General features: G+C 30.1%; 1 protein-coding gene and 1 long non-coding RNA gene across 2 annotated transcripts; one reads left to right on the top strand and one right to left on the bottom strand.

Annotated features, from left to right (window-relative positions):
* Window positions 1-4,156: 4,156 nt before the first annotated feature.
* On the bottom strand, window positions 4,157-6,281 carry LOC111300751 (uncharacterized). Its single transcript, XR_016329539.1, has 2 exons — window positions 5,425-6,281; window positions 4,157-5,058 (listed from the first exon to the last, which is right to left on the bottom strand). It is a non-coding gene; the product is annotated as an uncharacterized LOC111300751 (long non-coding RNA).
* Window positions 6,282-22,720: 16,439 nt separating this feature from the next.
* LOC111299993 (uncharacterized) lies at window positions 22,721-26,049 on the top strand. The gene is made up of 4 exons (XM_089747922.1): window positions 22,721-23,682; window positions 23,927-23,960; window positions 25,130-25,500; window positions 25,635-26,049. Exons 1-4 carry the CDS (start codon window positions 23,665-23,667, stop codon window positions 25,704-25,706), a joined length of 495 nt encoding a protein of 164 aa, XP_089604048.1. The 5' UTR covers window positions 22,721-23,664; the 3' UTR covers window positions 25,707-26,049.
* The last annotated feature ends 1,277 nt before the right edge of the window (window positions 26,050-27,326 follow it).

Here is a 27,326-nt window from a genome sequence, read left to right as displayed (position 1 = left end):
CGCAGAGCACACAGATTCGAAAACATGGGGCCTTCTTTCCTATTCCACCTATTGCTCAAACAATGCTCCCCTATAATTTTCAGTCCTTAACAAATCGGTTGTTAGCCAAAAAAGACAAATCAGGTAAATCATCAGGAATGTGAAATTCGATGCTGATTTGAGCCTGAGCTAATCTCTCTGTCCAATGTATATATATATATATATATATATATGAAAAAAAAAAAAGGAACCCCTTTAGGCTACAGAAATGAGTTAACGAGACCTAGACCCTAACTGCAATTAAAGGGTAAAAAAAATGGAACCCCTTCAGGCTACAGAAATCAGTCAACAAGACCTAGACCATAACTGCAATTAAAGGCTCGAGATCTCACCAACTCCAGTACACTTTTGTTATGCCCCATTGTCGATCTCTAAATCATGATTCCCAGGTTTCTGAGTAAAATATCAAGGTCACTTCCGGCAATTATTTCGTTTAGTCATTCTTACAATCAGACACGAATGCATCCCCCTCCTTTTTTTTCAATAAAAGCATGTGAAGTTTGATCTTTGGGCTCATTGTGAGCTTCAAAGCAAACAAGAGGCATCGATTCACCAAACACCCTGTTTAATCTGTTGGTTCTTGGTCCTTTGCCTGTTAAGTTTAGTTCAATGCGTGCCAACCACTTAGGGAGATTTCTGCCTACTCATTTGCCAGGTCACAACTGAGTTAAAACTGCCAAAGGAAATGCAATGTCATAATTCTCATTTAAATTCATCAAGTCATCAAATCCTGGCAGGTGTCCAACATCAATTCTGAATGAAATGAAATGATGAGTTTCTTTTTTCGTTTGTTCCTCTTAGTTTTGCATCTATTTCTGTCATTTCAAGTGTGGCTTTAAACTCTTTTTACCTCTTTACTTTTTGCTTCCTCTCTGTCACTGAGCAACTTAAGCCATGAAGATGTCATTTCAGTAGGAATTTGTGTCATGTTCAAACAAGAGATTGCTGCTCTCCATATTATGGCTTCTCTCTGCTTTGGTGCTCTTATGTTGCCCACTGTGCTCTGTGGAAGTGACTCACAAACAACACCAATCAACTGCAAGCCTATTAGTAACTACATCCCGCCATGCAGTGAGAAAAACCAAGAGAATTGTGTGACTCATAGTTCACAAGCCAATGAACACCAAAGACCATGTAACTCTTGGGATCACTGCCGCGGTAGTCAGAGTGTAGCTGGATCAGAAAGCATGAGTAAAACTCAAGTTTCATTGGCCACAAAACAGTTTGGACTATGGAGTGCAAGATCATACTCCCCTTGGACTTGGTTTTGCAGTGGATGTTGGCTGGGTGCTCTTTTCTTTTTTAGTGTCTGGTCTGTTTTTGGTATGAAATTCATGTCTAAAATCAACAAATTGCAAGATTAGTAAACTGTCATTTATTTCAAACGGTAACTTTTCGTGTTCATGTATTAAGTTTTTTACACAGATGTTTGATGAAGAAATTAGAGAATCCAACACATTTGTGTTTTAAGTCTGCAAAGTTCAGTATTAATCTCTGTTTATCATTGGCCAAAAACAAAAAAAATATCTGCATATCTGCTTCAACATCGCCCCTTTGTTTGGTCATCAGCTGCTTGTCCCTTATGTTTTATAGGAGGTATGGTCTTTTATGTTTGGTAGGAGGGAAACAGGAGGAAGAAAAGGGTTGACATTATGTTTGTACGAAGAAAAGAGGAAGGAAAGGGCTTACATTATGTTTGGTAAGTGGGAAAAAGAAAGAGGAATGGGGGAAAATAATTCTTATAATTTATATTTTTTGCTTGATTAGAGGGAAATAGTAAGAGGCAAGAAAAATAAATGGAATTACATTTTTTTTTTCATATCTAATCTTTTTAAATTGAGAGGAAAACATTCTTTCTTCTTTTTTTTTTTTTTTTTTACAATTTTATTCTATATTTTTTCTTTTTATTTTCATTTTTCATATTAAACATAAAATTAATTTTCTTTTCTTTTTTTTTTTTCATTTTTTAATCAAACTTAAATACGTACAATTCTGATCTTCTAATTGAATATACCTCTCTTCATGTTTAAAATGTTTCAAAATTGTTTTCTTTATGATGATTTTTTTTTAATTTTACACACAAGGAATTTTTATTTTTTATGAATTTTTTTTTTAAACAATCACTTTAAAAAATACAATTAAAGGTTTATGAAAGATTTTAAAATTTTCGTATGTAAAAGAGTTTAAAATTTTAATTATATAGTTAAACGAAATTAGAAAATAGATGATAAATATTCACTCATTTATGAAATTTTATATTTCTATGGATAGTGTGTTGGGTCCCACTTTTCAAACCTTTCTGCAGATTTGCATATGATGCGGCTAATCGACAACGAGCGAAAGAATCATAATTAAACGACTACTTTGTCAAGCCGTATAATTAGACTTTTTTTAAAGGATAATGTTTTTTTTTTATTTTTAAACTATTTTTTCTGTGGGCCCGTGGCTTAGACTGGGTAGCCAGTCTTTTTCAAAAATGTAAAGTCTGTTGGGCCCAACAGAACCCCAGTTAGAAATATGGAAAACACATGGAAACTAGCTTAAACCAATATGATCCTCTGGTGCCAAAGCCCAAAAATTTTCCATAATTGTACCCTTGGACTGCAAAGCCCAATCAAAATGCATGTCACCCCCTTTTCTCTTAGATTCCAATTTTATGGGATGAACATAAAATATAGAAGTCTTGGTGGTCCATTCCTTTTGGAGCCCAGTTCCAATGTAAAAAGACAAATAAATAAATAAAAATAAAAAGGTATAGAGTTCCCAAGTTTACATCATAAATGAAATTTTATATTATTATTTATCATTTTTTTTGGACAAATGAGATCGTTGTGATATGGAGATATAAAAAAAATTTGAAAATACAAAAGTTTGAATTTTAAATTTGTTAGATGTCAATTTTTTAAATTTGAATAAATGATTTTATGAATCAACTTATTTAAATTTTGGGTTTTATTATTATCATAATTATTATTAATTCTTTATATATGTGGGAGAGTATAAACTATTTGAATCTTGGACCTCAACTCTCTTCAAACAAAGTAAATAATTTTTAAAGCTGAGATTTATTTTTAAATATTGTCTATAATCTAGAGATATTTCAATTAAAGTTAGGGAAGATTACTTGATATATATAATATAATCCCTAGACATTAATATATAGGTGGGATTCCATGATGTTTAACAAGAGATAATAACAAAAACATACTTTAGCTGATCCTAAAATTTTCTAATAGAAACAGTTCAATAGGTAATCAACTAATCTATGATGGTTTTGAAAATATTATCTATCCATTTTGGGTAGGACAAGGGAGTTGCATCAGTAACATCACCTTGAATACAAGGCTGTTCTGTTTAGATGAGTGCAAATATAGGCCATCTAGCTTTGCTATGAAAGTCTTGGCAGCAGTATGAGCCACATCATTTACCATGGCTTACAGCCTACAGGAAAATATTGCCCAACACTTCAGCTTCTAGACCAAGTATATAACTTAATTCTCTCTTTTTTTTTTGTAGCAGTGCTTTATTCTTTGGTAGTTAGAATCCACATGAATTTCTTTGGATCAACTATTGAAATCTTACCTGCAGGAGCAAGCAATAGACCCACAAAGAAGGAGGAGCAAAATCTTAAACTTACTGTATAATGTATTGAATTATTAACTCATCGGAACTAACTGGTATAGCTCTACTTTGAGCATTATGCTAAGCCTTTCAAGTTCCCTTTACCACTTTCATACATTTAGGTTTGTAAAGTTAACTAAAGTAGGAACCATATGAGCTTGTCCAGTCCAGTCCAATGTTCCCTCAACTAGATTCTTTAGACAGTTTAAAAAAAAAAAATTGGTTTCATTATCATTTTCTAAAGAGTTCTTCTTATATTCGAAAATAATATTACAAACAAGCAAGCGCATACACACGTATATATATTTATATCTTTGTATTAAATAATAAATAAAAAAATAAAATAGAAGATACGTATGCACAAATGTATAAGTACACGAACTCATATTACCTATGTAAGAGAAACATCTAGAGCTTGTAATTACGCACATTTTAACTGTAAAGAATATTAGATGATTTTTAGAGATGATTGGAGCATACTGTATTTTCTTTAAAGTAATAATAAACAAAATTTTCAATACAATTGTATCAGGATTGGTTCCAAAAACACTTGCAAGTAATTTATTACAAAATATTAAATATGCACTAAATTTAAGAAAATTTATAATTTTTTTGACAATTTTAAGAAAGCAAAATAAGTAAAGATAAAGCTCTTAACGAGCCTTGCTGGAACCCCAAATAACCCAACTACGTTGTTGGACCGCATGTCGAGGGGCCCAATCTTTTGTCCATAGCGCAAACTATTTTTTGGTATCTCCAAACCCTAAATCCCACAATTCCTAGCGCAAGTCAAGTAAATGGTTGCCTATCCCTGCATTCTATAATCGCCAATCCCACTTTCCTTTGACCATGTCTCCCTCTCTGCATTAACCTTTCGTAAAATCCGTGTCGTCGCGCCTAGTTTGCCCAAGTTCCGAAGCTCGCCAAACGACGAGGAAGCTGCGCGATGAGAACGGAAGAATCTTGACGGGTTTGCATATCAAATTTCGGCTATCTGCACTTTTTGTTCTAATTTCCATCTTTTTTTTTAATGAATTAAATAAATAACTTATCATTGTTGACTTGTTAAGAACACCGTACACGATCTTTTTCACGCGGACTTGATTTTTTACTTCTTCCTTTTCGAGAATAAATTTTCTACTGCGGACTTGATCTTCATAGTTGATTCACTTAGATAATAAAATCCCCTTTCTCACTTGTCTTTTTGGTTCCTAATGGTGTGCGAAGAAGTCATATTCCAGGGTTTATCCACTATCATTTGTGGAAAAGTCTTCAACCAAAATCCTAGCTTATCATCTGTCACATTTACTTGGTATGAGATTTCAAGAATCAACCATTTCTTGACCTTTTTTTTTTCCGGTCAAGTCGACCCGACGACCCTTTGTAATTGTCAACTATCTGAAAAAGAAAGAAGAAAAAGAATGATTAAAATTCGAAGAATGAGCGAGTCGAAACCTGGGTTTAGGAAAACATGTGTGAGATTCAAATCTTCAATGCTCGAACCCTCTAGAAGATCCTTAATAGAATAAAAATTAAAACCCTAGAAACAACATATAAATACTAGCTTTTTCCCCAACTAAACCCTCGAATCAAAATAAGATAAAGGAGAGAGCAAAAGAAAAAATTTCTTCGAGTTATTGCAAACTTTTTATTAGAAGTAGAGATACAAGTACAAGCAGATAAGCAATAATAAAAACAGTGAAAACATTACCAAATTGCCTACAATATCAACGACAAACCTACCACAAATACAATATATCTTACTGGTTAATGGATTAATAGCCGACGCCAGGGCTATGTCTAAGGGTTGTGGGTCGAGGGTCTGCACGTTCTTTTAAGGACCTGAAAACGTGTTGTAAGGGGCTCGGGATAGCTACATTGTCCACTACGGGTTTTACAATATTAATGCTGACCTTCCCATCAAGACTCAACATTAAATTCACATCCTCCAAATTATTCTTCAATTCCAAGCTCCGTCCCTCGGCTAAAAAAAGTACTTCATGGGACAAAAAAAGTATTATTAGTTAAAAAAAACAAACAATTGCATCTCGCATTTGCCATAGCAAGAAATAATGCTGAAGGCATAGAATTTTATTAGAGTTTTAGAGAGCTAATCTTGTGAAGTAAATGAGGATGAAGCAAGGAAGCTATGGTTCTATCCTATCTTATATCCAAGCTATTTATAAAACATAAAAAGTTAGATAAAAAAAACATACACGTACACACACACGTAAAGCCATAAATTACGAGAGGGGAGAAGTGTGGTGGTATGTGAGGCCCCAAATGCAAAACATTTTTTAGAAGTAATGTCCCAAATATAAAGGAAGATTCCATTGTCAAAGCCTAGGTCTTAAACCTAATACACATATGTATACGCGAATGAAAAATAAAATAAAAAATGGTTTGGCCAGCAATTTGTTTCTTTGTTTGTCCGTAGCCCTTCTCAATGGGTTTTTCAAATGGTGAGACAAAATGTCAACTTTCACAATTTAGAATATATATACCATTCTAAACCGTTAATTAGAAATAATTTTTACCAAAAATTTAGTCAACCGATAAATTTATTCATCTCGATGTAAGTGAATTTGTATTCAAATTTTATTGGTGATTCTTTAACTATTTGTAATCTTGAATGTAAATTTTATTTATATAAAATAAATCACGTCTAGCATTGAGTAGTCTATTTATCTCAATTTAAAAAAAAAAAAAATCAATTTTCCTTTGTATCCCCAGTAGTAGATAAGTTCAACAGCTACCTATTTTATTTTTATTTTAAACGATAATAGATATATTAATAGTGAAATTTTTTAAATTCACAAATAAAATTAAGATGGTTACACATGTTACATTTTTTTAAAATTATTTTTTAAAAATATACACATATCTTTTAGTGTATATTTAAAAAAATAAATTTTATAAAATAAAATTTATTATCATCTTAATTCTATTTATGAAATTCAAATATTCCACTATAAATATATCAAATAATTTCTCATTTATTTTTCCCTTCAATCATTTTTGTAGACACCCTAATTGGTCGGACCCAAGCCCATTAAATCTGATCCAACGGGGTTTAGGCCTAAGTTCATTGGGCCCAGTTCAATTGGGCTAAGTAATTAGGCCTATATGCTTGTTATTTTATTTTATTTTATTTTTGATTATTTATTTTATTTTATGATAATATAACATTAGTTAAAAAAAAAGAAAAATGCAAATCCTGCCGTGCATAGACAAAATTACAATTGGTTTCAATCTCTCCAGGATAATTCTCAGGCTTTCTAATAATGAGGAAATCCAATCAAAGGAGGACTCCTAATTGATCAAAAATTTTTCTGATCTAATCCTATAAATACATACACAGTTAGAACAAAAAACATACAGAAAATAAAGGAGCAGAAGTAAGAAAACATAGCAAGCAAAAAATTGTAAAAAATTTGGAAGAATTTTGGGTTTAGAAAACAAAGGGGGTTTTTTGGAATAAATCTGGAAAATCCAGATTTCTAGGAAATTTCTAGAAAATTTTTTATTTTCAATGAGTTTTTTGATGAGTTTTTCGACGCCAGTTGAATTTTTTAGTCATCATCCGATGACCCAACCCAGATTTCAGTGACATTTTTTAGAATTCGATGAAAGATTCAACTAGAGTTCATCCGGGTAGAGAGAGAGGGAGAGAAAAAAATGGGGAAAATAGAGAGGAGGAAGGAAAAATATGAGGAGAAAGGTTGAAACTTGACCTTTTATAGCATCACTAAAACGACACCATTTTGGCGTTTAAGAAGACTCAGGATCCGTGCGTTTTTCATTTAGGCGACCCGACCTGCAACACCGACCCGTTTCAACCTGCTTCATAAACCCACATTGCTGAGTTAAGTTGAGCTAATTTTCTTCTAAGTCGCGTTTCGAGTCGTTGTTATGCCTGCAACCGAGCCGAATTCCAACCGCCAGTCGATTTTTTATTTTTCTTTGGTATTTTTTATTTATTTTATTTAGTATTCTATTTATGAGTTTGTTTTTTTTTCTTAGTATTTTTTTCATTTCATGATTAAATTTAGAAAAAGATGAATAAATAAATAAATAAAATATTTTGAGAATAAATATTAATTATCCAATAACGAAATTTATAGAAATTCAAATGTTAAATTTCTATAAAATTCTTAGATGAGAAATTTTGTCTAAATTTGTCTCAAATGATGGAATAATTTAAATAAAATTTCAATAACAATAATTAATATTTATTTTCAAACAATAAAATAAAAAAATAAAAATTTAAGTTAAAAAAATTTGATAATTATCCAATGATGAGATTCTTAGAAATTTCAAATGGTAAATTTTTAAGAAATCTCTAAGTGAGAAATTTTCTTTAAATTTGTCCAAAATTGTTGAATAATTTAAATAAAATTTCAATAAAAATAATTGTCATATTATTTTCTTTCCAACAAAAAAAGGGAAAAATAATTTCTAAATAGGCCCAAATGGTGAAAGTTTTAAAAATTTCAAAAGAGAAAATATTTTTAATTTAGCCCAAATGATAGAATAATTAGATATATTTTTGACAAAAAAATAAACTTTTTTCTAACGACAGAGCCTCTTCAAGGAAACAAATGAGATCTTTCAATACTCTTGAGGTAAGAAAATATTTTTTAAGAGTTCTACTAGATTGATGAAAGAATCTTATAAATTATTCTAATATTTAACATAAAAATTTGAAACCATTAGACTCAAGACCCTATGATAAATTTGAAATAATATGGTACCATCCTTTGGATAGGCATATGATGGTGCTATAACCTTTCCTACATGTAACCGAACTCTCAAACTCTGTTCTTGTTTGTAGACCTAAACCTATTATTTTAGGAACCCTTAGTCAAGCTTAGGAGCTCCTTAAAAGGATAGATTCATAAGGTGGCCAATCACACATACTAAAAAAGATCGGTGGCAACACTATCCATTTTGTTAACTCTAGCTATAGATTTACGAATCTATATGTTATGACAGTTTGGTGACTCCACTGGGGATGCCATAGAGAGTCAAGCGATAAACTTTTAAATTTATCCTATTTTTTGGTCTAATGATTTTAAATTGTACTAATTTATGTTATTTGTTTACTAACATTTTTTTTTACTTTTATTTGATTTTTTTAGGGCATGAAACTTATATGTTCCTTCACACACACTATCACATGCATTTACATTACATGAGCTCTATACTCAGGTTTAATCCCTATTAGAAGAGAGAATACTTATACTCTTGTGAGATAATATTCTCCGTAATGGCTAGCGAAATACTCTCACTTAAATTAAATCTTTTTCGTTGGTAGCCTGTGATGGATGAGAATTGGAATACCTTACTAGTCTATAAAGACGATTATGTAAGGAACAATTAGGAACCGTTAGTAGTCAAAATCACCTATCCCTGTATATAGTTCACACTTAAGCCGCCAGCCTTAGAATAGAGCCATTTCTACCCAATGATAGATGTAACCTAAAGTTATGACACAAGAATGAACGATTTATGATCTAACCATTTTATTTGTTTAACTTTGTGCATTTGCATTATCATGTCATGCATCATTTTCATTGTCATATGTAACATTGTGCATATACATCATTTTCATATTAGATTTCATCCATGAAAATGCACATTTCATTCATGCATCAACATACCAAACAAAAAGCATAGCATATCATTTTTTATCACAATTATGGTATTCAAGGTTTAAGAATAGCTCCACCAAGCAATAATCCAATTCACCAATATAGCACAAGGGCTCAAGCTAGATAGATGAAACAAGAAAATTTTAATCATCTTGAGAGGATAGAGAAAGCTCAAGAAAAGCTAGAAGGGGAGTTGAATAAGATTTTGAAAGCTTTGAACAAGTTAAACAAGGAAAAAGGTGTAAAAGAAAGTATTAGCCAATAAAATCATCCATCATAAGAGGTGGATAACCCACTGTACCCTTATAGTTTTGGTCCACCTAAAGCTCAGTCTACACAAGAGATTTCACCATAACAATTCACATATCCTATATATCTTAGAATACCATCAACTTCAAATTTAAGGTAGTATTAGAGTTATGTAAATCCTATCTTTACCGAGAATGCAATAGAACCAATACCAATTCCTAATTTGGATGATCCAGAAGAAAAAAAAATTGAAGCCCAAGGAGAGAGAGACTTTAAAAGCCTCAAAAGCTAAACAAAAAATAAACTTGTTAGAAGAAAGGCTACGAGCAGTAGAAAGAGTTGGTTTTTATAGTTCAGTAGATACAACTGGACTTTGTTTAGTCTCAGATGTGGTTCTTTCTCCAAAGTTCAAAGTGTCAGAATTTGAAAAATACAATGGTATAAAGTGTTCAAAGACTCATATTACCATGTACTGTCTGAAGATGGTAGTTCATACTCATAATAAAAAGTTATTGATACATGTATTTCAAGATAACCTTATAAGCTCTATTGCTAGATGGTATGTCTAATTCGATAGGATCCGTATTTGTTATTGGAGCGATATGGCCCATACTTTCATTAATTAGTACTGTTATATTATAAAATTGACCCCTGATCATCTTTCTTTATAGAATATGAAAAAGAAAGTGATCGAATCATTCAAGGAATATACCCAAAAGTGAAGAGACATAGCTTCTCAAATGTAGCCTCTTTTAACTAAAAAAGATACTACAATGTTGTTCGTCAGCACTTTAAAATCTTCTTATTATAAAAAGATGATAAGAAATGCCTCAAAAAATTGTGCTAACATGGTGATCTCAAGTGAAATCATTGAGAATGCCATTAAAAATGGTAAGTTAAAAGGAGGAAAAACCAAAAAGTGCCAGAGAAGAAAGAAACTGAAGTTTAAACTATAAGCCTTGATAGATAGTTCAAGGGATATCAACCCTATCCACCATAAGGTTACTCTCTATATTATCTTGCTATGAACAATATCTTACGTTACCCTTACCAATCATATCCATAATCAGCTTATTCATAAAGTTATTAATCGACCTTTCGAGTATCCCAGTCATATCACTACATCAGCTTCAAAGTTTAACAACCAAGTGAGTGGTTTAAGAAGATCTTAGGATAACCAAGAAATGATATATATTGACCCTATCCCCATAACTTACACTGAGTTATTCCTAGAACTAGTCAATAACAACTTGGTATCTCTAATTATTTCAGAACCATTGAAGCCACCTTATACAAAATGGTACGATGTTAATGCGATATGTGATTATAATAGTAGAAACATGGGTCATTCTATTGAAACCTGCATTGCTTTTAAACATAAAGTGTAAAGTTTGATTCAAAAAGGCTTAGTGAGTTTCGACAAATCAAGGGGGGAGATGTCAATAAAAATTTTTCACCTGATTGTATAGAAATATAATTTTAAAAAGGATGTTAAGGCTGGTTCGAAGCTACTTGTCATTCTAGATTTCTTTCATAGTAATGTTAGAAATTCTTTTATGCAATAGGATTTCATTTGTTATCATTTCAATAAAAGGCAAGGATAATGCATTTCATTACATTTTCTCTTTCATCTCAACCATTATCCCATACTTTGTTATTTTCACATCTTTTTATTCCCATTCTTAAATTCTCAATGATGAATGTTTAGACAAAGATAACAATAATTTTAAGATTTAATTTTGAAAACTCATTCACATTGATTTAAAGAGACTGTTTGAGCAAAAGAAGCCAATTATTACTAGCCGATATGAATATATCTTAAAGATGAGTAGTTTTTTATAAACATCCATGAGCTTATTTTTGTTCAATAAATGATTTTTAAAGAAAACATTCGCATTTGAGATGAAATATGATTATTTTTTTACCATTAAAAAATCATTCATTGCTACCCCTTTGAGCCTATTATGATTTTTTTTAAATTAAAAAAAAAATTTTAACCAGGGATCACCCTCCACACTGGGGGGCATTTTAAAAAAAAAGAGGTAAAAGATTGTAAAAGATCTCAAAAATAAAAAGTAAAAAAAAAAGTAAGAGAAAAAAAAAATGCCACACATGATTTAGGGTAAAGTAATGAGAGTCATTTTTGTAAAAAATGAGATGGATGAAAAGGAAATAATAATGAAATGATGTGGTAAAATGTCAAAATCCATCAAATAATGAGAAATGATCTTTTAGTTTTGAACCCTTTAAACATATATTTTGAGCCTAATCTATCCATTTCTTTCATGACCTTTCATCATAGCCAACATTATAACCTTTAAAAGTCTATTTGGATCAAATGTGAGTACTCAAATTGAATAATCATATGTTGAGCTAAAGCATGCTCTGATGAAACAGCAGAATCATGCTACATTACTCTAAAGATTGATGTGTGAGAAATATCACTAATGAAATGAAAAAAAATGAAAAAAAATAAAAAATAAAAAATAAAAAAGAGAGAAAAAGAATACTCAAATTAAAAACTTGAAATAACGATTTAAGTAAAAAAATCTCTGAATTGAGGGTTGGATAAATAGTTCACATGGATGGAAGGTAAAAGACATCTGACGATACTTCAAAGCTGAGGCAAAGTTTAATGAGCTCAAAAATGATTTCAAAAGTCAATGGAATGAGTTTTTTTTTTAAAATTATAAATTAATGTTAAGAATTGTCTGAGTATTCATTGTTTGGATATTGTTACTCCATTTGTACAATACCATTCCTAAGGATAGGCTTTGAATTTGCTCTTTTGCCCAATTATTTTTGTACCAGACTCACTCCTCATTGATTGCTTTTCTCTCAGTATATCTTGTGCTCTTTTATTCTCACATCCCTAGAATGAATCGAGAAAATGTATGATTGCATTATGTTTGTTAAGAATTGAAATGATAATGAATGAATGAATATGTGTTTAAAATGTTATTACATTCTTTTGAAAATAAATCCAGGATGATCGAAGGCAAAAATGGTGAAGAGATGGTAGAAACTTGAAAAATGACATATGAGATGGTCAAATGATGAATATAGTGATGGATTGTTCAACGAAATGAAGAAAAGGGCAAAAATTTGAAAAAATTAAAAAATAAATATGATGATGGATTGGCTGACATAACTTATGAGTCATGGTCAAATGATAGAAATAGTGTGGCTCAAGGGATGAAATTTATTCTGTTAGTGTTGATGAGCCTATGAGAGGAGTGATGAAAAATAATGTGGATCAGTAATAAAATGGTTGGTGCTAAAAAGCCTATGAGTTATGATTAAAAAATGGAAATAATACGGATTAATAAATAAAATTTGTTCTAAAATGGCTAATGCTGAGAAGTCTGTGAGTGGTGACTGAATGATGGAAGATAAAATTTATTCTGAAATGGCTAATGCTGAAAAGCCTGTGAGTTTTGATTAAATGATAAGAGGCAATGCACAAAACTTGTTTTGGAATGGCTAGTGCTAAGAAACCTATGAATGATGATCAAGTGATGAAAATGACAAGGATCAATTGATAAAACTTGTTCTAGAATGATGAGAAGCTAAAGTTAGAAAAGAAAGATAAGGGATAGTGAAGTCTTGAAAACCATGTTACCACATTTTAATTAGAGTTTCATGACGTTGATATCTGCATTACTCACATTATTTTTTGGAGAATATTTAAAACTTTGGTTTGGCCATGCATTTGTATTATACAGTGAACATTTGACTCATGGTTAAGAACATGACATTTTTAATGTTGTGAGGATCCAAATTGTTGCATTCATACCATCAAGAAAGCATTTACATCATTGATCATGACATTCATTACATACAAAATTTTAACTTTGGTAAAAGTTTAAAAGTCATCTGAAAAAAAATTTTGAATCTTTGGATGATGTCTTTTAAGATAAAATTATGAATCTTCAAATGAGAATCTTTGAGTCTTAAATGAAAATCTTTAAAATAAATTCAAATAAGAATCTTTGAGTCTTAAATGAGAATATTCAAATGTAAATATTTAAGTCTCAAATGAAAACTTTTAAGTTTTAAATAAGAATCTTTAAGACGTCTTTAAATGAAAATCTTTGAGTCTTAAATGAGAATCTTTAAGACATTTTCAAATGAAAATCTTTGAGTCTTAAATGAAAATATTTAAAATATTTTCAATTGAGAGTCTTTGAGTCTTAAATAAGAATCTTTAAAACATTTTCAAATGAGCATCTTTAAGTCTTAAATGAAAATCTTTAATACATTTTCAAATGAGCATCTTTAAGTCTTAAATGAAAATCTTTAAGACATTTTCAAACCAGCATCTTTGAGTCTTAAATGAAAATTTTTAAGACATTTTCAAATGAGAATCTTTTAGTTTTAAATGAGAATCTTTAAGACGTTTTCAAATGAGCATCTTTGAGTCTTAAATGAAAATCTTTAAGAGGTTTTCAAATGAGAATCCTTGAGATGTGAAACCCTAAAATTCGTCGGATGTGAATCTTCGAACTAGAATGAAAAGTTTTAAACTTTTGAATGTGAATCTCCAAAAATTCAAACGAAAAGCTTTGAACTTAATTTTTGGATGTGAATCTCTAAATTTTTGAGTGAGAACCTTAAATTTAGATGTGAAACTCTAAGATTTCTTAAAGGTGAACCTTTGAACTTGAATGAGAAGCTTCGAACTTCTGGATAAGAATCTCCAAAATTTGAATAAGAATCTTTAAATGTTGGATACGAGTCTTACAATTTGCAAATGTGAATCTTGAGATTTTTTGAATCAAACTCTTGTAAAACTGAAATTTTGAGAATTAAATTTTAATGTATTCTTGTGAAGTTGAAAGGTTCTTACAAATTTGAACCTTTGATTTTTGAACTCAAATTGTGAATTTTTGAGTTTCCATTATAAATTTTAGATCTGACCTATGACTCCTTTGGATATGATTATCAATGAGCATTTTATTTTTCTCAAAGTCATTAAACCTCTGTTTAGATTAGCTCTATTTAATTAAAAAAAATAAAAACAAAAATAATAGAAGTGTTGGGTTAAGTTTTGATTAGGTGTCTACGTCTTTGCATAATTCATGTTTCACAAAAAATATGCAAAGATGGACAGCTGTAGACACCTTAATTGGTCCAAACCCAAGCCCATTGGGCTTGATCCAACAGGGTTTGGGCCTAAACCCATTAGACCCGATTCATTTGGGTCAAGTAGTTAGGCCTAAGTACTTGTTATTTTATTTTATTTTATTTTTATTTTTATTCTTATTTTTTTTATTTTTGATTTTTGATTTTATTTTAAGATAATAGGATATTAATTAAAAAAAAAGAAAAATACAAATTATGTCGTGCATAGGCACTGGTAGAATTGCCATTGGTTCCAATCTCTCTAGGATAATTCTTAGGCTTTCTAATAATGGGGAAATCCAATCAAAGAGGGACTCCTAATTGATCAGAAACTCTTCTGATCTGGTCTTATAAATACATACACAGCCACAACAAAAAACACATAAAAAATAAGGGAGCAAAAGTTAGAAAACACAGCAAGCAGAAACTTGTAAAAAATTTTGAAAATTTGTGGGTTTAGAAAACAAATGGGGTTTTTTGGAAGAAATTTGGAAAATCCAAATTTTTGAAAAATTTTTAGAAAAATTCTAGTTTTCGATGAATTTTTTTATGCCAGTTAAATTTTTTAGCTAGTTTTTAGATGTCGGTTGAATTTTTTAACGGGATTTTTGAGAATTGGGTAAAAGATTCTGGCACCGGTTGAATTTTTCGACAATCTTCCGATGATCTAACCCAGATTTTGATGATATTTTTTAGAATTCGATGAACATTTAATTGGAGTTCATCCAGGTAGAGAGAGGGAGAAAAAAGAAGGGGAAAGAAAGAGAAGGGGAAGGAGAAATATGAGGGGAAGGGTTGAAACTTGACATTTTATAGCATCACTAAAACGATGTTGTTTTGGCTTTTAAGAAGACTTAGGATCCGCGCGTTTTTTACATTCAGGCAACCCGACCCGTAGCGCTGACCCACTTTGCCCCGTTTCGCAGACCTTGCTATTGAGCAGAGCTGAGCCGAGCTAATTTTCTCTTGAGTCGCGTTTTGAGCCGTTGTTGTGCCTGCAGTCGAGCCGAATTCTAGCCGCCAGCCTAGTCGTTTTTTATTTTTCTTTGGTATTTTTTATTTTTTTATTTAGTATTTTATTTATGTGTTTGTTTTTTTTTAGTATTTTTTTCATTTCATGATTAAATTTAGAAAAAGATGAATAATAAATAAATAAAATATATTGAGAATAAATATTAATTATCTAATGATGAAATTTATAGAAATTTCAAATGGTAAATTTTTATAAAATTCTTAGGTGAGAAATTTTGTCTAAATTTATCCCAAATAGTGAAATATTTAAATAAAGTTTTAATAACAATAATTAATATTTATTTTCAAACAATAAAATAAAAAAATAAAAATTTAGGTTGAAAATATTTGATAATTATCCAATGATGAGATTCTTAAAAATTTCAAATGATAAATTTTTAAGAAATCTCTATGTGAGAAATTTTCTTTAAATTTGTCTCAAATAATGGAATAATTTAAATAAAATTTCAATAAAAATAATTGTCATATTATTTTCTTTCCAAAAAAAAAAAAATTTCTAAATAGGCCCAAATGGTAAAAAATTTAGAAATTTCAAAAAAAATATATTTTTAATTTAATCCAAATGATGGAATAATTAGATATATTTTTGACAAAAAAATAATAAACAATTTTTCGACGACGGAATCTTTTCAAAGAAATAAATGAGATCTTTGAATACTCTTGAGGTGATAAAATATTTTTTAAGAATTTTATCAGATTGATGGAAGAATTTTATATATTATTTCTAATATTTAACATAAAAATTTGAAACCATTAGAATCAAAATCCTATGATAAATTTGAAAGAATATGGTACCATCTTTTGGATGAGTATGTGAAGGTGTTATAATATTTTTTTATATATAATCGAACTTCTTAACTTTGTTTTGATTTGTAGATCCAAATTTATTTTTTTAAGAACCTTTAATTAAACTTAAGAGCTCCTTAAGAGGATATATTCATAAAATAACTAATCATATCTAGTAAAAAAAATTGATGATAATTTTATTTATTTTATTAAATCTAATTATAAATTTACAGATTTATATATTATGATAATTTTTTAAATTTTGGTGGACAACTGATAGAGTTGGTAATTAGTAAAACACAAAACACGTGATCACAAATTCTTTATTCTTTTCTCACCATTTGTTGGAGCAAAAACGTATTGACCAACCTTGGGGCCGGCTAGCTCTTGGTTTAAGTCGCTTACAGGGAAAAGTTAATTTAGGGTTTGGACTGGACATCTTGGTTAAGGAGAAAAAGCAGAGCCCTCACCAATCTGCTAGTTCAAGTTTTTGTACGGTATCTGCATCTACCGTATGTTGTCTAATCTTTTAGTGAAAATTCATTTGGTTAAGCAAGGATTGAAAAAGTTTTTGAACATGAACAGTTAAGTTACTTTTCGTAATAATATTTTTGCAATAAATACAGTAACTCACAAGATAATTTATTTTAATATATTAAAAAAAAAATATTATACTTAATATGATATTAAAAAACAAAATACTTTAAAAACATTCGTTAACATCGAATCATTTGGTACAAACCAACGAAACCCAACTCAAAAAATATTAATATTAATTAATACCTGTGCTCTTCATTTTAATATACTTCATCTACTTTAGCCAACTAATCGTGTCCCAATTAAATTAATGAATTTGTGACTTACCAAAAAGAAGTCCGATAAAGTACTAAGGCACGCTTTATGACTTTTGGGGAGGGCCGGCTTAAGGCTTACTTTACAGTCAATGTATAATTTTGAATTCAAAAGTTTTTTTCTCTTTATTCAAAAGTCATGTTATGGTCATGACTTTTAACTATTTCAGTATATATTTTCGTTTATCATCTTTTTAAATTAATTAGAGCTCTTTTTTAAGAGATAAAAGAGATAAATTAAAAATATAATTTAATCTCATAATTTGAATCTATTAAAATTAATAATTAAAAATTTTTACACTAATATAAATTGATCCCTAAATATATATATTTAGTATATTAAATTTACTATATTCATGTGCACTAGGTCTCTTTAGGCCACTCTCTTTGATCCATTTTTATATACATTCAAGGTTTCTCTGTCTACTTAGAATAATAAAAGAAGAAAAAAAAAAAAAAAAAAAGGCCTTAGTTGGTTCTTCCTAGTGGAATCTTTTTATCTCCATTCCTTATTCCCTGGGTTACATTTTGTATGTCCATGCTTTGGAATTTTTGAAATTCAAAGTTTATAAATTTTATTTTTATTTTTTTAATTTTTTAATTTTATTAAAAATAATGACCAAAATTGAGTTCATTCTAATTAAAATGTCAATAAAAAATAAACAAAATGAGATGGAGAGAATAATACTATTGTATTCCCAAATACTAATTTTTATATATTTTTTAGAGTACCTTAACTCTATTTATTTATAGGATTATATTTGATGCACTCTCAATTAATCAGATATCATTTTATTAAAAAATAAATATAAAAAATAAATATTTTTTTTTAAAAAAATTATTTATTAATAAAATGATATCAATTAATTTATCTTATTAATAAAATGATATAAATTTAAATAACATTCGCAACAGGATGTAACCATTCTTTAATCATAGTGTCATCTTCTGCCACCATTATTTACTGTAATAAAAGTGCGAATTGTCATTCACACAAAGTCTAATATATTATGTTCACAAGTAGCGATATAATAAAATATTACGACCATAACAAGACACTAAAATCCTTGTTTGTACTTTTCTTTTCAAATCAGATATCAAACTAGAAAACCCCAAAAAAAAAAAAATTAGAGAAAGAAAGAGCTCTCTTAGAGCTACCATGGCTGGTGGCCTGAAGTCGAGTGCCATGCCATCTTCTCCAAACTGGATAGACAGAAATGTAGACACCATATTTCGGTAGATTGAACTATTTTCTTCTGTGGGCCTGTGGCTTAGACGGGGTACCCAGTATTTTTCACATATGTAAAGTCTGTTAGGCCGAACAGAACACGGGTTAGAAATATGGATATCATATGGAAACTCGCTTAAGCCAATATGATCCTCTGAATATCACCAAAATTGTGCCCTTGGATGCAAAGCCAAATCAAAATGCATGTCACCCCCATTTCTCGTAGATTCCAATTTTGGGGGTGAACATAAAATTTAGAAGCCTTGGTCCTCCTCTCCTTTTGGATCCCAGTTCAAATGAAAAAAAGATAATAAATAAATAAAAATAAAAGGTATACAGTTCCCAAGTTTACATCATAAATGAAAATTTATATTATTATTTATCATTTTTTTTTTGTACAAATGAGACCGTTGTGATATGGAGATATAAAAAGAATTTGAAAATACTGGAATTTAAATTTTAAATTTGTTAGATGTTTAGTTTTAAAATTTGAATAATGATTGTACGAATCAATTTATTTAAATTTTGAGTTTTATTATTATCATAATTATTATTAATTCTTTATATACATGAAAAAATATAAAGGAGAATATAAACTATTTGAATTTTGAACCTCAATTTTTTTCAAATAAATTAAATGATTTTTAAAGCTGAGATTGATTTTTAAATATTGTCTATAATCTAAGAGATTTGAATTAAAGTTAAGCTAGAAAGATTACTTGATATATATATTTATATATATATAATATAAAATCCCTAAACATTAATATATAGGTAGGATTCCAGATGTTTAACAAGATATAATAACAAAAACCTATTTTGGCTCATCTTAAAATTTTCTAATAGAAGCAATTCAATAGGAAATCAACTAATCTATAATGGTTTTGAAAATATTATCTGTCCAATTTGGGTAGGACAAGGGAGTTGCATAAGACTATTCTCTTTAGATGAGTGCAAATATAGGCCATCTAGCGTTGTAATGAAAGTTTTGACAGCAGTCTGAGCTATTTGGATTTATCTTAAATCTCATAATTTCACATCGAAAATTATAAGAGTTTTGAGTTTGTCTTGTATCTCATATCGGGAGTTTAGTAAAAGTATAAGGGGTTTCAGCTTTATAAATAAGATGTTTTAGTTTTGGTTTAGTAATCCCAAATAGTTAAACACCAAGAGAATAGTTAAGTGAGTAGGTTATTAAAATGGTGTAATTAGGCTTTGGATTAAGTATTGAGTAAGGAAATTTTTTTATCACTTTTCTCATTCTAAAAATCTCACAGTTATAAAAATTTATTTGATAGTACATTAAGTTTGGAATAGGTCATTTTAAGTTGGGCCAAAATAAATATATTTGTGTGTTTTTATTATTGATTTGAACTTGCTATGTTGTGTGTGGGTACTGCATGTGCGTATTGATTTTTCAACAAGTGATATCAGAGGAAGATTCGAGGTTTGAGGTTCGTAAGAAAAAAATGTGAGCCCAAGAGATCGTGAAGCAAGTATTTCAAGATATCTGAAAAAAAGTATGTCTAGTATGCCTATGCCTAAGTTTGAGATTCCGTTATTTGATGAAAAAAATAATTTTATGTTATAGTAAAATATGATTCAAGATCTATTAGTACAACAAATGTTGGATCAAACATTAGAGAGCAGTAAGCCTGAGGGAATGTTTGACAGTAATTGGAATAGAATTATGAAGAAAGCTATTAGTACTATTAGATTGATGCTAGTCTCATAAGTAAAGTATAGTGTGTTGACTAAAAATACTTCGAAGAGTTTGTGAGATAAGCTTAAGGGTATTTACGCATCAAAGTCATTAATTGATAAATTATGTTTAAAGATAGATTTGTATTATCTGAAGATAATAGAAGATACGAGTCTTCATAATCACCTGGATGGGTTTAATAGATTAGTTTCTCAATTGCTGGTAATTTTTATTGATGAGTTAAAAGATGAAAAGAATGCTTTAATTTTACTGTCATATTTGCTTAAGTCTTATAGGCTTTTAGTTTAGACTTTTTTGTGGGTAGGTTTACTTTGAAGTTTGATGATGTGACTGTCCTGTTATGTGAGAACGTAAGGTTTATGAGAGAATATAACTCATCACCTGAGGGTAGTACACTAGCTATGAGGGTTTTAATAGAAAAAAAACTCAAAAGAGAATTGATAGATTAAGAGAGAGATCTAAGTCAAGAGATAGAGATTACAGTAATATAGAAAGTTATTGTTATGGTAAAAAAAGATATCCAAATGCATTGCAAGAAATTAAGAAGTGATATGGCTACTTTCAAAGGGATGAATGATGAAAAAAATCAGATGAAAAAAAGAGTGATACTGCTCTTGTCGTATTTGATGATGATAATATCGTTTTGACAACTTGTGTGGATGAAACTCAAATTTTGAAAGGTAATAAAGATTGGATTTTAGATTTTGCTGCTACAGTTCATGCTTGTAATAATAGGAGTTACTTTATGGAATTGGATGAGAATGAAAAATATGAAGATATTGTGGTTGCTAATAATAAGAAAAAGCATTATGAGTGTTTGCCTTAGATCCTACAATGGTATTGTTAGGATACTTTGTCATGTAAGGTATGTATCGAGTTGTAACTACAATTTGATTGCATTTGGTGAGTTAGCTTTTCGAGGGAACACATATTATGGTGGTAATGATTGGTTGAAAGTATATAAAAATGGTAATGTGATTCTACAATGGAATAGGGTAAAAAATCACTTGTACATGCTTGATAGAGGTTCAGTTGCTAGGATATTTATGATGAAAAAGAAAAAGAAATATAAATATGTTAGCTTGACAAATACTGTTGAAGTGTTTGAAGAAGCAAGTAAATAGATGATTTATTGAGATTTACCTTAAATCTAATAATCCTACATCGAAAGTTATAAGAGTTTTAAGTTTGTCTTTTATCTTACATCTTATATCAAGAGTTTAGTAAAGGTATAAAGGGTTTCAACCTTATGAACAAGATATTTTGATTTTTGTTTAGTAATTCTAGATAGTTAGGCACTGAGAATAATCAAGTGAATAGGTTATTAAAATGACATAATTGAGCTTTGGATTAGGTTTTAAGTAAAAAATTTTTGATAACTTTTTTTATTTCAAAAATCTTTCAGTTATAAAGATTTATTTTATAATAGATTTGATTTGAAATAAATTATTTTGAGTTAGTTTAAAATAAATATATTTATGTATTTTTATTTTTAATTTAAATTTATTATTTGATGCGTTGATTTCCCAACATAGGTTACGTCACTTGGCATGGCTTACAGCCTATAGGAAAAGATGGCCTAACATTTTAGCTTCTAGACCAAGTACATAACTTAATTCTCTTTTTCTTTTTTTTTTAAGTACTATATTCTTTGGTGGTTAGAATCCACATGAATTTCTTTGGATCAACCATTGAAATCTTATCTGCAGTAGTAGGCAATAGACCCACAAAAAAGGAAGAGCAAAATCTTAAACATATTGTACAATGTGTTGAATTATTAACTCATCAGAACTAACTGGTATAGCTCTACTTCGAGTAGAATGCTAAGCCTTTCAAGTTCCCTTTACCACTTCCATACATTTAGGTTTGTAAAGTCAACTAAAGTAGGAACTATATGAGCTTGTCCAGTCCAGTCCAATGTTCCCCAGTCCAGTCCAATGTTCCGACAGTAAAAAAAACAAAAGAAATTGGTTCTATTCCTATATTCGAAAATCATCTTGCAAGCAAGAAAACACACATGTATATATATTTATATCTTTGTATTAAATAATAAATAAAAAAATAAGATAGAAGATATGTATGCACAAATGTATAAGTACCTGAACTCATATTACCTAAGTAAAAAAAACATCTAGAGCTGGTAATTGTAAATATTTTAACTGTAAAAAATATTAAATGATTTTTAGAGATGACTGAAGCATATTGTATTTTCTTTAAAGTAATAACAAACAAAATTTTCAATACAATTATATCAGGATTGGTTCCAAAAACACTTGCAAGTAATTTATTACAAAATATTAAAAATGTACTAAATTTAAGAAATTTTATAATTTTTTTTGACAATTTTAAGAATGCAAAATTGGCAAAAGATAAAGCTCTTAACGAGCTTTGCTGAAACCCCAAACAACCCAACTACGTTATTGGACCGCATGTCAAGGGGGACCAATCTTTTTGTCCATAGCTCAAACGCCCAACTATTTCTTGGTATCTCCAAACCCTAAATCCACAATTCCTAGTGCAAGTCAACATGCCTGCGTTCTAAAATCGCCAATCCCACTTTCCTTTGACTATGTCTCCTCTGCATTCCCCTCTTGTAAAATCCGTGTCGTCGCGCCTAGTTTGCCCAAGTTCCGAAGCTCGCGAAACGACGAGGAAGCTGCGCGATGAGAAAGGAAGAATCTCGACGGGCTTGCATATCAAATTTCGGCTATCTGCTCTTTCTGTTCCAATTTCCGTCTTTTTTTTTATGAATTAAATAAATAACTTATCATTGTTGACTTTTTAAGAACGCCGTACACGATCTTTTTCACGCGGACTTGATTCCCTTCTTCCTTTTCGAGAATAAAATTTCTACTGCGGACTTGATCTTCATAGTTGATTCACACTAGATAATAAAATCCCCTTTCTCACTTGTCTTTTTGGTGCCTAATTGCGTACGAAGAAGTCATATTCCAGGATTTATCCACTGTCATTTGTGGAAAAGTCTTCAACGAAAATCCTAGCTTATCATCTGTCACATCTACTTCGCATGAGATTTCAAGAATCAACCATTTCTTTACCTTTTTTTTTCCGGTCAAGTCGATCCGACGACCCTTTGTAGTTGTCAACTATCTGGAAAAGAAAGAAGAAAAAGAATGATTAAAATTCGAAGAATGAGCGAGTCGAAACCTGGGTTTAGGAAAACACGTGTGAGATTCAAATCTTCAATGCTCGCACCCTCTAGAAGATCCTTAAGAGAAAAAAAATTAAAGCCCTGGAAACAACATATAAATACTAGCCTTTTCCCCCAACTAAACCCTCGAATCAAAATAAGCTGAAGGAGAGAACAAAAGAAAATACTTCTTCGAGTTATTGCAAATGAGTCTACTTTACAAGGTACTTTCATTTTCTTTTTGTCTTAATTATAATGCGTTTCGAAAAAAAGTACTAAAATTTGTAAAAAATTTGTTCGATTAATTCACATTATATGATTTTTGAAACAAGAGTTTATGATTTCGTGATTTTCATTCCATTGTTGGCTAATCGATTTTAAATTGATTGGAGTTCAAATGAGTCCCTCAAAATCAAATTTTATTCACTACAAAAGTCCTAATCTTCTCCTTTTCATCTTTCTTTACAGTTGTTCGATTTGATAAATCCTGCGAGAAATTCTGGTAAGCCCTTCGAATACTTTTTATTGATGTGTTTATTTTAATAGATTTTCTGTTTATTTTCTTTACTTCTTTTATATAAACCTATATGTGAGTGTTTTGACGGTGGTTGTTTATTATTATTTTTTTTTAACTATACCATTTGGGGGTATTTATTTGTTTATAATGAATATTTATGTTGTTGCTTTTATTGATTTTATGTTTGCTGTTTGGGGTATCTCCTTCTATGGTTTTCCAATCCATCGTCATGTTATAGCTGCTAGAAGCCTTTTTATAGCTGCAGTAATGTCAGATTAAGGTGGGGGTTTATGTTTAGGATCAGAATTGAATGATATGTTTCCTTTTACGCTTGGCCTATCAAGAGATTGTTTCTCAAACAATGCTCCCTATAATTTTCAGTCCTTAAGAAATCAGTTATTGGCCAAAAAAACACAAATCAGGTAAATCATCAGGAATGTGAAATTCAATACTGATTTGAGCATGAGCTACTCTTTGTGGCAAATCTGTATACAAATATATATATATATATATATATATGAAAAAAAGGAACCCCTTTAGGCTATAGAAATGAGTCAACAAGACCTAGATCATAACTGCAATTAAAGGCTCTAGAATGTCACCAACTCCAGTAGACTTTTATTATGCCCCATTGTCAATCTCTAAATAAGGATTCGAAGGTTTCTGGGTAAAATACCTAGGTCACTTCCAGCAATTATTTCGTTTATTCATTCTTGTTGTCAAACATGAAGCATCCCCCCTTTTGTTTTTTCAATAAAAGCATGTAAAGTTTGATCTAAAGGCTCATTCTGAGTTTCCCAAAGCAAACAAGAGGCATTAATTCACCAAATTGCCCTGTTTAATCTGTTGGTTCTTGGTCCTCAGCCTGTTAAGTTTAGTTCAGTTTGTGCCAACCACTTTAGGAGACTTCTGCCTACTTATTTGCCGGGTCGGAACTGAGCTAAAGCTGCCAAAGGAAATGCAATGTCATAATACTCATTTAAATTCATCACGTCATCAAATAAACATCGAATCTGAATGAAATGAAATGAAATGATGAGTTTCTTTTTCATTTGTTTCTTGTAGTTTTGCATCTGTTTCTGTCATTTCAAGTCTCTTATATTTTTCTTGCTCTCTGTCTCTGACCAACTTAAGACATGAAAATGTTATTTCAGGAGGAATGGTTGCTATGTTCAAACAAATGATTGTTCCCTATATTATTGCTTCTCTCTGCTTTCTTGCTTTTATGTTGCCCACTGTGTTCTGTGGAAGTGATTCACAAGCAACGCCAATTAACTACAAGCCTATTGGTAACTATATCCCACCATGCGGTGAGAATAGCCAAGAGAATTGTGTGACTCATAGCCCACGAGCCAATGAACACCAAAAACCATGTAACTCTTGGGACCACTGCCGTGGTCGGCAGAACCAAGCAGGAGAAAGTGAGAGTAAAGCTCGAGTTTCAGCTGCCACAAAACAGTTTGGAGTTGAAGATCATACTCTCCTTCAACTTGGTTTTGCAATGGGTGTTGGCTGGGTGCTTTTGGTATGAAATTCTTGCCTAAAATCAACAAATTGCAAGATTACTAAACTATGTTATTTATTTCAAACTGTAGCGTTTCATGGTCATGTATTAAGTTTCTTTCACAGATGTTTGATGATGAAAATTTGTTTGTATAGGCAGGTTATGTTATTCTAGCGGTTGGGTTGTTTATTGAACCAATTAGAGGATCGAGCACATTTGTGTTTTGAGTCTTCAAAGTTCAGTATTAATCTCTGTATATCATTGGCCAAAAACAAAAAAATCTGTGTGTATATCTGCTTCGGCATTGCCCCTTCGTTTGGTCATCAACTGCTTGTCCCTTATGTTTTGTAGGAGGTATAGTTTTTTATGTTTGATAGGAGGGAAAGGGGAGGAAGAAAGGGGTTTACGTTATGTTTGTATGAAGAAACAGGAAAGAAAGGGCTTACATTATGTTTAGTAAGAGGGGAAAAGTTGCATTTTTTTTTCATACCTGATCTTTTTAAGTTGAGAAGAAAACATTCTTTTTACTTAATTTTTTATTTTGCAATTTTATTCTATATTTTTTCCTTTTATTTTTATTTTTCATATTGAACATAAAAAAATTTCTCTTCTTTTTTTTTTCATTTTTTTGTCAATCATGATTAAATACGTACAATTCTGGTCTTCTAATTGAATTACATCTCTTCGAGTTTAAAATGTTTCAAAATTGTTTTCTTTATGATGAATTTTGTTTTTATTTTTTAAATTTTAAACACAAGGAATTTTTATTTTTCATATTTGGATTATTTTTTATGATTTTTTTGATAAAACAATGACATTAAAAAAATACAATTAAAGGTTTATGAAAGATTTTAAAATCTTCGTATGTGGAAGAATTTAAAATCTTAACCATAAAGTTAAACGAATTAGAAATTAGATGATAAATTATTAGGTCATTTTATATTTCTACGGATACTGTGTTGGGTCCCACTTTCCACTCAAGTCGTTAAAGTAACGTGACAATGTACATGTGATGCGGCTGATCGACAACCAGCGAAAGAATCATAATTAAATTATTTTTCAACTATTTTCTTCTGTGGACCTGTGGCTTAGACTGGGTACACAGTATTTTTCAAATATGTAAAGTCTGTTAGGCCCAACACAATCCCAGTTACAGAAATATGGAAAACATATGGAAACTAGCTTAAGCCAATATTATCCTCTTGTGTCAAAGCCCAAGTGTCACCAGAATTGTGCCCTTGGACTGCAAAGCCCAATCAAAACGCATGTCACCCCCATTTCTCCCAATTTTGGGGGGTGAACATAAAATTTAGAAGTCTTGGTCCTCCACTCCTTTTGGAGCCCAGTTCAAATGAAAAAAGGATAAATAAATAAATAAAAATGAAAAGGAATACAGTTCCCAAGTTTACATCATAAATGAAAAATTACATTATCATTTATCATTTTTTTTTTACAAATAAAATCATTGTGATATGGAGATATAAAAAAAAATTGTAAGTATTGAAGTTTGAATTTCAAATTTATTAGATTTCACATCTTAAAATTTGAATAAATAATAGTATAAATTAACTTATTTAAATTTTGAGTTTTATTATTATCATAATTATTATTAATTCCTTATTTTAATCTTGGACCTCAACTTTTTTCAAATAAATTAAATGATTTTTAAAGTTGAGATTTATTTTTAATGATTGTCTAATCTAGAGGGTTTGAAATAAAGTTAAGTATGGGTCATGAGTCGCGTTGAGCTGAATTCGAGTCGATTTTGGTATGATATTTTAATATTTTAAGTAAATTTAAGTTTGGTCCAATTCAATTTTTTGGATTTCATCTTTTGTCTGAATCCA

The sequence above is a fragment of the Durio zibethinus genome, chromosome 18, assembly GCF_047325235.1.
Source record: "Durio zibethinus cultivar Kanyao isolate XHJ-2024 chromosome 18, ASM4732523v1, whole genome shotgun sequence".
NCBI classification, from domain to species: domain Eukaryota; kingdom Viridiplantae; phylum Streptophyta; class Magnoliopsida; order Malvales; family Malvaceae; genus Durio; species Durio zibethinus.
This window is presented reverse-complemented; position numbering and strand designations above follow the sequence as displayed.